Source organism: Phymastichus coffea, unplaced genomic scaffold (assembly GCF_024137745.1).
Source record: "Phymastichus coffea isolate CEN01 unplaced genomic scaffold, Cenicafe_Pcof_1.1 PCOF00044, whole genome shotgun sequence".
NCBI classification, from domain to species: domain Eukaryota; kingdom Metazoa; phylum Arthropoda; class Insecta; order Hymenoptera; family Eulophidae; genus Phymastichus; species Phymastichus coffea.
In genome coordinates this window covers 466,837-478,408 of record NW_026706855.1, presented here as the reverse complement: position 1 = coordinate 478,408, position 11,572 = coordinate 466,837, and the positions used below count along the sequence as shown (strand labels likewise).

Sequence of the window (11,572 nt, the reverse complement as noted above, 5' to 3'; positions counted from 1 at the left end):
ACATCCACTACTGGGCTCGGGCTAGTGCCTGTTCAATGCATTATACATCGATGTTTCTTACAACTGAAGTGTATTATACGATGTTACCTCATGTATTTTGCGAAATAAAGGGATATGCTTCATGCATTACTCGAACAGATATACAATATTTTCTCGGTATTCTAGTTGTATATGCGAGACGCCGGAGAGCGTGCTTCGTTAAATTTTTATTTCATTCGCTGTAATGCTGCTGTATTTTTAACTGGGGGGGGGGGGGGAGCACGCGATGAAACTGTCGGAGGGGATCAGTATGCTTTGCGCCTCGACACTCTGCAACGCGCACCGTGAGCTTGCATCCTCGCATAATGCTCGAAATGTAGAAATGATTCGCTAGCAATATTCATCGTAGCAATTAACACTTGAGCCGATCACTGCAACTTCTCTCTGAAATTGATAGCAGGCGTACAGAGCGGAATCTCAAGTAACTGTCGCGTGAAGGGGACTTTGCAATTCCACGACGACACGTATTTTCGATAAGATTCGTGATTAAGCAGACGTATCCGTTTTTCGGACGTAATACGTTCGAGGGAGATAAAATCTTCTGCGGTTACTTCGTTTCTGGGGTGAGAATCGAGTTTTCACAACTGAATATCTCTGTTGTTGCATTTTCTTAGAAGCACGATATCGATTATTATTCCCGCACCATTGTAATACGTTAACATGTGCTTACTAGAATTATTTTTAAAGATCAAGTACGAGGAAGCAATGAAAGCTAGCTGCAATTTTTATAAACAAGAGTCTGTATCATCGTAAGTTTTAAACGGTACATGGATTACGTATAATGCTATACACCGTGAAATAGTTGTTCGTCGAAGGGGGATCTATGCGTGATATTTGTACACCATCAGCTGGCCTGCCGTCAAAGTGCCAATAAGACATATCGGACGTGGCGGCATCGTTTTCCTCGCCTCGACGCAGCCAGTAGCCGCGATCGGCAACGATCTATCTGGCCGCTTGACCGAGCGCCGGTCATTACGGAAATCTAGATAGCCAGTGTGCGTGCGCGCGTGTGGCTAACGAGCGATTTCGTCGGTCGATTTGTCACCCGAGCCGTGCAGCAACGCGTCCACGACTCGCCGCAGCGGGGATACAAGGAGAATGGAATCTCGAGGACGCGTCCGAAAAATGCGCCTTCCACCCGGCGCTCGCGAATGGGCCGTCCCACAAAGGTAGGCAGCGCCGAGGCGAAAAATTACCTGGCCGCGCGGATCGCTCGCATGCGCCTTGGGCGTGCACGGATTATGCTAATGCCTCGCGGACAAATTATCCGTTGCCTCTGCACGCCCGAGCCTTCAACGGGCGATCCGTTAACGAGGCGAGAGAGGGACGCGCTGCTTTTATTTTCGGAGGCCGCGATGTCAGCGTCTGTGCAAGCGCGCTCGTCGCGCGGTAGCCACAGATCCGTACGCATTCAAGGAGAATTACAGTTATCGTCGCGCTTCGGCAGGGGAATCCAAGTAGCCGGAGGTGGCCTTTGATATTCGCCGATGATACGGATGCCGAAATACACTCGGCCAACGAGGAGGAACAAGACGAAGAAGAAAACGTAAGGTTGCTATAGCGATCGGGAGGAGATTCCCGTCGAAGGTATTTCATATGAAACTGGTGCGCGGGCAAACGGTACTCGGGTTATCGATTCGGCAAAGAGTGCACTCCGACAGCGAGCGTTTGCTCGAGCTGTCGCTGCCGATTTGCCGGTGGGCAGGTTTCTCGAGTGTCCCGCTTATACGGGAATCGGGATCCAAGTTCGTTCCGGCCGCATACTCTTGGAAAAGCTCCGCCTCGGTGTCCGGGCGTCGGTGCATTGGCGCTTCATACCGAACGGTTGTTCAGCTTTGATTGCAGGCGATAAAAGGCAACGAGGCTCGTTGGGGAATCCCGTCGATCTCCCGAAAACAAATCTTCGCGATCAATTTCGAGTCCGAGGAGGCGAGGGACAACGGCGAAAAATAACGAGAGAGAGAGAGAGAGAGAGAGAGAGAGAGAGAGAGAGAAAAATGACGCGAGCAGATCGAGGACGCAGGCGCATCAATCAAGAAAGCGAATCACAACGCGGCGGAACGAGAGACGGAATGTAAATTCGGCAGCCCGTTATGCAGCGCGGCAAAGCCACTTAAAGCTCGCGCGGCTCTGCCAGCGCGTCGTTATTGCGAGCCGCTGCCGGCGCGAAGAATCCGGCTTGCGGTGCGGTGCGCAGCTGCCGATTCGGCGAGCGGCGCCGCTCAACGAAAAGCCGCTCGCCGATCCCCTTACCGTCCGAGGGGGCTCGCGACGATCTATTTAATTGGGCGCGATCGCGCGACGCTGCCGTCGCCGATTCGGCAATACAGCACCGCGGCGTGCCGCGAGCTCGCGAGCGCCTTATCCTTCGGTGTTCCCGTGAAAGTTGACGCGATCGCGCAAAGATGTCGCCCCGACTGCGCCGCCGAGTTGGTAAGCGTCTCGCGGCTGCAGCTCCGCTGCACTCGAGGCTGACGAATAAATAGCCTCCTCGCGGAAGCGCGGTCTTTTTGCTCCCTTTGCCGCTGTCCCCGCGGCTGGCAGCCCTTCGACTGCGGTCGCGCGACTTTGCCGATCTTAGCGAGGAACCGTCTTGCGGTCGAGCGTCAAATTCCAGCGTTGTGCATCGAACGAAAGCGTAATCGAATCGACAGTTGGATATCCTCTTTTTGTGGATGCAATAAGAAAGATCGGTAACGTACCGACTCTTTTGGAAACGATGTTATCCCGCCACTTTCGTACTAACGGCGCTCAAACACTGCGTCCGCTTATTTGATTGGCACAAATATTTCTACAACGTGTGACGTATCTAAATGCGAAAGAAATAAAAATAAAATACTACTATGCAACTCGTGTTTCGCCATTATTCAAATGTGCGGATAGCCGGCGACAAAGTAGCCCACATGTAAATGACTAATTACCGTACAATGACTCCAAAGGAAAGTCCAACAGTATTATTTGAGGAATGTTATAAGCAACTTTTGTTCGGTTAGCTCTTTTATTGCACAGCGGGCGTATGCAAATGCAAGCAACCAGAGGTGAAAATATTAAAAGGCCTCTGAAACTTTCTCGCTGGTCGAACTCCTCTTTGTCGTCGTATCGATATCGTCGCGGTCCCTCCTCTCGAAATCGATGTAACGTCCTCGCGGTTAGACAACCGGCCGCGAAGCGATGAAAACGAAAAAGCAAAACAAAATAAAATAAAATAAAAAATAAAGTCGCTCTAATCGCTAGAAAGTAGCCTCGAAACTGTGCATATTCGCCTGCCGCGTATTTCAATTTTCACTCGTGCGGCGCTCTTAATTACGCGCCGTTGGCCGCTGGCGTCCTTAATGTGCTTCATGCCGCAATCCGCGCAAATTAGGCGTAGGTATAGCCACTCGGTTTTACGGTCTTTTCACTCTCGTCGGCTGTTGCCGCGAGAAAAATAATATTCCCTTTCTTTTCTTCTGCTTCTGCGTTTTTTCCCGGACAAGGCGCGATAGCGCATATAATAGAGAAGGTGAACACAAGTTCGAAAGTCCCAGACGCCGAAAGAATGGGGCGCATTGGGAAACATCTGGCAATTCCAGCGTCGGCGACTGCTTGTCTCGTGCGAGAATCGTCCCTTTATCTCCATCGACTTGGCCAACACCATAGTGCTCGCCGCATTGTTCAAATTTGCTTTGCGCTCTCGCGACGAGATCCATTAGTCTCCTTGGCGTCTGCGCAGAGCCGCAGAAGACGGCGTTTCGCTTGAAAAGGCCGAGCCTGGATTCTAAGGTCGACTCTCAAAGGCCTCTCGCGCGCAAGATTTGTGGATTATGCGCCGGCAGCGCGTACGTGAATTACGAGGGGCGCGTCACGGCGTCGAAGGCGACCAAATCGACGCGGCGGCGAGGAGCGGTCACGTCGCGGACGACGCTTTTTCCTTTTTTTTTCGTTTTTGTTTTTTCCTCTGTCTTTTTTCACTTTTGCGAAAACGAGTTCCGCCGCTACGGGAATACGTCCCGTTCGCGGCCACGAACGCGCCTGGAGGAAAGAGAAATTGCGCGTTTCGGCGCCGAGAGAGCAGGAAGAATTGGCTCGCTCGAGGCGGACATAAATCGCGGCGCGCGTTGTGTACACAAGCCTCGGCGTTTTTCTTCGGCCGCTCCCGTGGCCGTGGCTCGGCGACAATTTGCCACTGCCGCGACCAAATTTATACGCGGCCGAGCAATGAAAATGTAATTAGTCTTCGGAACGCGCGGCGGCCGTTTTTCAGGCTCGAGCCTGGCCATAATTCGAGAGCCGCGAGAACGGAGGCAAAGCGACGCGCGACGTCCAATCGTCTTGTTTTCGCTTTCGCGCTGCTCGTGAATTCCAAGCTAATAGCCACGATAATGCACGTATAACTCGATCTAACGTATTCATACATAAATATAAAGTGAATTTTAATTTTGCCCCGGCGGCCGGCAATACTGGTTCTGCGTGCCTCGGCCGTCGCGTATCCTTTGAATGCCACATGGCGAGCTTCGATCCTCGTCATCCCCTGTCGCTCGCTCGCTCGACTGCACTGTCGACTTTACGGCCGATGCATTATTTATCCGCGCCTTTCCCCTGTTTCCTCGTCAACTTCCCGAGATAAGAGTCCGCGATTCGGGCTTTGCTTTGCCGGCCGACTCCACGGACTGCCTCGGCTCACCTGCCGTCGTCTTCGTCTGCGCGCGTCCTTCGCGTGAAATTGCCGGCGAAGAAAGTCGTCGCTGCTCGCTGTAGCGATCGTTGCACCCCCGAGCGAACCAAAAACCGAGAGCGCGAGCTCTCAGGCGGCTTTTCGCGTCCTCTTGAAGAAGCGAAATCTCGCGTCGCGCGCATTGCACAACGAATCCCAAGTGCGCGCGAGCACGGTGTCAGTGGGTAGCAGCCGCGCGTAATTGCGCACGGCTGAGACGATCAAGATGGGATAGAGCACACTGCGGCGAGGGGGGACGAGTACTCGGAACACGAGAGAGAGAGAGAAGAAAATTACGCTCGTCGAGTAATCACTATCATTAAAAGTGCGTTAGAGATCGCCGTTCCTTTTATTATTTTCTCAAAAGTCGGCAAAATGAAAAAAAAAAAAAAAAAAAAAAAAAAAAAAAACTTTCCAAAGTCCATCGAGTTTCGCGCGAGGCGCAAAATTGGCTTTCACGCGCGCGCGACCGACATAACGCGCACGGATGCTGGCGCCGCTGCATTTTCACCCGATATAGCTCTCGTTGATCGCAATTAAGCCGGGCGCGTACGGCAAAGTCGAGGCAAGCTCAGCGACCGAGCGGGGAAATAAACGCTCCGCGGGGCCTTTCCTTTTGCACCGATAGCCCGACGTGGAAATGCTAATGGGCGCGCGGGATCGTTGAATATTCGCGGCCAATGGAACTGGATCGAGCGACGCGATTACGCGAAAATCCTCACGGCGAGATTATCGGGCAGTGGCTAAGCGGTTACCGCGAGACGGGAGCTTTATTTATCGTCGCTGACGAAATTGCGATGTCCCGCAATTAGCGCAATAAGCCGACTCGCGAACCTTTGCCTCGCGACTCCCTCGCGAATTTCAGCTTCGTCGTCGGGTGTGTGGAGCCTCGGGTCGTGCCGACCGTCTTCGCGGCCGCAATTTTCGCGATCTGGCTCGCCAAAGGGAGAGAGAGAAGGCGACGTTCAATTTCACACGCCGTCGGTCGATAATGCGGAGGCGCTACGGAGACTTGATGAATGGGACAAAACGAAGCAGGGCTCGCTTTGATTTACGCGCGCCTCCTTTATCCTCTACGCCGTCGCGCGAGGCAGAAACCGAATGAATATTCATCGACGACTGCTGTGGTTTATTGCTCAATGGTCGCGCACGGCAAGTGCATGATCGTCGAAAATTGGCGAGAGAAAAGACGAAGAAAAAAACCAAAGCCCCGACAAGGTCGACGTAGAGCAGGCAAAAGGAACGAAAGTCGTGTTTTCTGCGCTGGCGCGGGTGCCCCGCGCGTAGCCGTTCCGAGAGGACGGAAAGTGAGTGGGGCTCCTGCGTGTATGTATGTGTGTGTGCGCGCGTCTCTCTCGCTCTCTCTCTCTCTCTCTCTTTCTTTCTCCCCACGACGAAAATCCTTCACACCCATTAAACTCTCTCTTTCGGTCGGCTCGCTCGTGCGTTGCACTCGTCAAAGCGAGCCGCAGGTATATCCCCGCGCGAGCGCGAAGAAGGACGACGACGTCGCTGCCGGGCGCTCGAGTGTGTGTGCACGATATATCCCACCTCCCGTTCGGACTGAACTCGCGGCGCGAGAGCGCCAGAGAGAGAGAGAGAGATAGAGAGAGAGAGAGAGAGAGAGAGAGCAGGCGCGTTTCGTTGTTCGGAGCTTTATTTCGTACGCTACTCTCGCCAAGACGACAACAAGCCTAGAGCGAGCCAGCGAGCAGCGCGCACCTCCGCCAAACAACACAGACGCTCCGTCCGCTCTTCCTCTCTCGTTTCATTCGTTGGCTCTCGCGTGGAACAAACGAGAGCGGAGCCATGCAGACTTGGCGAACGATACTGTTGCTGGGCATCGCTACCCTGCAGGGTGAGTCCGTCCCTTTGTTTGACTTAATCGCGACGAGCTCACGCCACGCGATCCGAACCGGTTTCACGCTCGCTCGTCTCGTTAGAAAGTTTTCGGCCCGTGCATTCGATTTTGAGCAGCGCCGCGGCGACGCCGATTACGTAAATTCCACGAAAATTCTCACGAGCATTACGTAAATCGCTCTTCCCTTTGAGGGACGCGCGCGGCCGCGGCGCATCCTCACCCTCTCTCTCTCTCTCTCTCTCTCTCTCTCTCTCTCTCTTCTCCCTCCGCTTGTTCTCGCGCGGCGCGAAATCAAAGTCACGGCTAACGAGGAAAGGGCTCGCTCGCTCGCGCCGGCGACTCCGCGCCGAGCGACATCCGCGTGGAATATCGCTCGTGGAAGCGGTGTCCGTCCGCCGTGAGTTTCGCGAAAGGAGGCACTTTCTCCGCGGCCGCCGCTGCCGCGCGATCGGTGAAAATATGAAAGTAGCTCACACACATGCGCTCGCGCCTTCGTAGATCCTTCGAGATGGACCAACGAGCGGCGGCAAGAGCGCTCTCTAAACAAGTGAAAAGCCGCGGCGATCGCCGATTCACGGGCTCGAGCGACGATTTACGGACCGCCGCCTCCTGCTCCAGCTTCCTCCGCGCGCAATAGAAACGACGAGAGAACGCCTTTGCCGCGCCTCGATTCTCGCCGAGGAGCGCGTTTTCTCTCCGCGCTCGCGGGGACTCTCAGTGGTGACGGACGAGTTTGGTCAGGCGCGCGCCGAGCGTGCGACTCGCTCGGGGGTGCGTCGACCCCGACGAGCCGGCCGCGGTCGCGCGCGGTGCGATCGGCTTACGCCGCGGCGACGCCTTTGCGCGCGGTGTCGGGTGTCGCGCGCACCTCGGGTTACGCTCCCCTCGGCCTCCGTCCGCGTACGTCAGTACGAGTCAGTCGTCCGCCGACGAGCCGGCATGGAGTTCAGCTTCGCGGCCTTCGCGATTGCGCTGATCGCGCTGGTGCTGCTCGGCCGCGTCTACGACCGCCTGGTGCTGGCCGTGTCGGCGGCGCTCGCCGGCGTCGGCGACGACGACGAGGCGGTCGCTGGGATGCAGCTCGGACGGCGGCCGGTCCGCGACGAGCGGACCAAGTCCCGCTAGAGCGAGGTGAGCTTCCGCCGCGTCTTCCTCTCCTCCTGCGGCTCGTTCTCGCTCGCCGACAACGCCTCGCGCGCCTCCATTGCGAAACGCGCCAGCGGCCTCTTACGCAAGGGGGTAACGAGGCAAGCGGTTGCCTCATGAAAAGTTCATATCCTCTCTCCGTCATGAGAAACCGACGCCGATTTTGCAACGTACCGCACCCCCGCCACGGAGAGGCCGATCGGACCCTTTGTTGAGATTCGATAGGTCAGCTTTTGTTGCGCAGCCCGCCGACGTCGGCACAATGGGATTCTTATAGACTCCGCCGCGAGTGACATAATGAGACGCTGTTCTCTCGCTCTGCCTCTAATCGCAGATATAATTCTCTGTCTCTCTGCGCGAATTATGTCCACGGCAGTTCCGGTCGCAGTTGCTCAATGCGCCGACTTTTACGACCTGTATAAAAGTTGCTCTGCAGCGTCGAAATAGCCATCTCCTTTCCCCCGACACGCCGCGCCGTTCGATTGACCCTTTTTCTTTTTTTTTTCCTTTTTTTTTCTTTGCCTTTCGCGATAAATAAACTCATTAAAGATCGACATAATGCGCCCCGAAGCTGCTGTAACGTAAGCGAACCGACATTTCAAGTTTCGGCGCTGCCTGGCCGATCCCACTTATTATCTACCTGCACAGGTTTTTCCGCCTCATTACGCTCTGTGTCGCTTGTTTTTTTCTCTCGCTTTTCTCATCGGGTCATTCAAGTCATGGATCGCAAAGACGCGTCCGTCATCTCCTAACTTTGTCACTCGATGGCGGTGCCGACTTTCTATTCATTTTAAGCAGACCCGTCAGCGTGAAAAACCGAGGCAGGGCTTACGTAACGAGCCTATCGGAACGCTTCCCCGAAACATTTCAGCTCCAAGTCGTTACCAACGACGCGAGCGGGAAGAAGCAAAGGAGCCACGACATCGACGACGCGCGTGCAAACGGACAGCGGCCGCGGTGTAATCAAGGCGTCGACGCTCACCGTCATCCGTCGACATGTGGAACGGCCGCCCATAGAAAGTGCTCGGCGCCGGTACATTTACCTCTGCAGTCGGTCCGTGCGTACGCGTATCCGAACGGAGAAAAGGAAAGGCGGCGTCGTCTAATTTCGCGGGTGCGCATCGATTAATCGCGGCTCTGCATAATGAGCGCGAAGGTTGCAAGTCAAGGCTAGAGAAGGAGAGAGAGAGAGAGAGAGAGCGAGAACTTTCACCGCTCCCCCTAAAACGATTCTCTTATGGGAGCGCTGCGCGCACACGCTTCCCAACATTTTTCAACGGGGCCTGCCTCGCGCCGACGGCCGCCGAAGATTTTTCCCGATTGCCCGCGCCGCGCGGAAGTGAAACGGCTTCGCCGCGGCGGGCAAAATGATATCGGCGACGCCTGGAAAATTCCCCGGTGAAATTGGCGGCGCGCGACGGGCGAGTTCGACCGGCCGAGCGGTGCTCGCGGGCAACGGAATCGTCGGCGGATATTTCGAGAGACGCGAGCAAGATGGGCTGCACACTCGTCGATCAGTGTCAGCTACGCCAGGCAAATTTATTCCGACGGGTCGACGCTTTCTTTTGGTGGCATAACACACGGGGATATTCAATCGAGCGAATGCGATCACGGCTGATTGAGTAATATGGAAAGTACAGATATCCGTCTAGAAAGAAGTAGAACGGGTCTCGCTCGAGAGAAAAAAGGGCCCATTTACGGCGCGAGCGCACGCGCATCCGGAGAAATCCTTTCTCCGGTAATCCACTTGCACCGCGGTCCGGTCTTACGGCATCGGCAGGCGCGCGAGCGAAGCCCGACGAGTCGCCTCTGCCGCGTCGTAAACTTGACCGCGCGGCTCGCGGCTCGCGGCTCGCTGCTCGTTGATTAGGCGCTCCGAGAAGGTCCGCTCGCGTCGGAGCCGGTGGCTGATTGGCCAAGTGCGCGCGCTCGGTTCGCAGGCACTGCGCTGGGGCAGAAGCAGCAGCAGGAGGACCCGTGCCAGACGAAGGCCCGCGTGGTCGGCGACCTGGAGTACTGCGACCGCTACTGGGAGTGCGTGAACGGCAGGGCCGAGCTGTTCGACTGCCCGAACGGGCTGGTGTTCGCCGGCAAGCACCGCGGCGTGACCGAGGGCTGCGACTACCCGTGGCGCGCCAATTACTGCGACGGCAAGCGCCAGGCGAACCCGCCGATCGGCGCCGAGCACTGCGACTGGCTCTACGGCATCTTCGGACACGAGACCAGCTGCACCAGGTACTGGACGTGCTGGAACGGCACGGCCACCGAGCAGCTCTGCATCGGCGGACTGCTCTACAACGAGCGCTCGCGATCCTGCGACTGGCCGGAGAACGTGGAGGGCTGCCAGAAGCACCGTGAGTATCTCCGTCGCTCCGTCGCTCCGTCGCGGGACGCCCGCCCCTGACGAGGCCTCTGTCGCGCTTCTGATTGCAGCGCTGTGCAACGACGACGCCAACGGCAACGTGCCGCTCGGCAAGTCGTGCAACCGCTACTGGCAGTGCCAGGGCGGCTACCCGCGGCTGCAGCGCTGCCCGGCGATGCTGGTGTTCGACCGGCGCTCGCTGCGCTGCGTGGTGCCGCCGACCGAGGACTGCGACGTGCCGACGACGCCGGCGAACCTCGAGGGCGACCTGCCCGACAACAACCAGCAGGACCCGGAGGAGGAGAACCTGCCACCCGGCGTCGCGCCGTTGCCGCACGGAGCCATTCCGATCTCGTTAAGGGCTCAGCAGCAGCAGCAGCAGCAGCAGCAGCAGCAGCATCATCAGCAGCAGCGCAACAGGAACTGAGTCCAACGCGCGAGCCCGTAGATTGTAGGCTGAAGGAGGATTTTCTTTTCCGATCAGGGTTGCACTGCCATTGGTTCGATCGGTTCGACCAGCGGTTCCAATGTGGAAATTACAGTGTTGGATGTACTACTGTCGTTCTTTCATTTGGACTCGTCGATCGATCGACGATCGCATTGTAAGCTTCTTCCGACGAGAGATCCCGTCAGAGACGTGCAGTTTTAACTTTTAAACGATTATGATGACCTTATCCAGTAGTTCGGATGTAACTTTAAGGACGCGACTGGACGCACGCACGCTCATTATCAACTATTCGCTGATCTTTGCATAGCAGTTTTATTATTTACCCTTCCTCTCATATAACACTCTAGAGATACACGAGGCTAATGTAAGATTCGAGTTCCTCCTATACACTTTTCTTTTGTCTCTTCGTCCGACGCAACGCGTCCGAAATTCCGACAATCTAAACACTTTATTATACCATATTATGATGCGTTTTCATTGTGAAAAGTATATTTATTTTAGTTACTTTTATTATTGTTTTTGTGTAATAAAATGATATATTTAAATTGAATCGAAAACAAACGACAAGCGAACGATCCATCGTACGATTATCATCCGTCATTCGAGGAAATGCTAAATGAGATTGCGCAAGCTGGAACGCTGCGCAACGGCGTATAATCCAACAGACATCAAAAATTTGTCGCCGTCTGGATAGCAATGGGAAAGAAAAAAAGTTGCCTAGGCCCGTTTGGCCGACGTTAAAACGTGCTCGAGTGCTTTACGTCACTGCAGATCGGAAACTCTCTATCTTGCGCAATGAGACTGGAATCGTACTTGCGGACTGCATACCCCGTTTGTTGGTTTTTTTTTCTCCTTTAGCCAATTTTCCGCGATTCACCAACTTTTTCTCGTTCTCGTGATCGCGGGATGAATTTACCGCGACCATTCGTTCTTAGCTTTATTGGACGGCGATTGATAAAGAAAAAGTTTATCGCCAGGCAGTTTACATAACGTAAACGGTGAATTTTATGCTTCCAGAGCTGT

At 55.2% G+C, this 11,572-nt stretch overlaps 1 protein-coding gene across 1 annotated transcript; it reads left to right on the top strand.

The window, feature by feature from the left end:
- The first annotated feature begins 6,371 nt into the window (after positions 1–6,371).
- LOC131664405 (protein obstructor-E-like) lies at positions 6,372–10,978 on the top strand. The gene is made up of 3 exons (XM_058935456.1): positions 6,372–6,590; positions 9,680–10,093; positions 10,173–10,978. The coding sequence occupies exons 1-3, from the start codon at positions 6,542–6,544 to the stop codon at positions 10,526–10,528; spliced, it is 819 nt and encodes a 272-aa protein (XP_058791439.1). The 5' UTR covers positions 6,372–6,541; the 3' UTR covers positions 10,529–10,978.
- Positions 10,979–11,572: the final 594 nt, after the last annotated feature.

Bases quoted from the DNA above. Each gene is read 5' to 3' on its own strand.
- LOC131664405 (XM_058935456.1), top strand. From the start codon at position 6,542: ATGCAGACTTGGCGAACGATACTGTTGCTGGGCATCGCTACCCTGCAG. The intron at 6,591-9,679 runs GTGAGTCCGTCC...CTCGGTTCGCAG, and splicing joins GGGCATCGCTACCCTGCAGG to GCACTGCGCTGGGGCAGAAG. The intron at 10,094-10,172 runs GTGAGTATCTCC...TTCTGATTGCAG, and splicing joins GGAGGGCTGCCAGAAGCACC to CGCTGTGCAACGACGACGCC.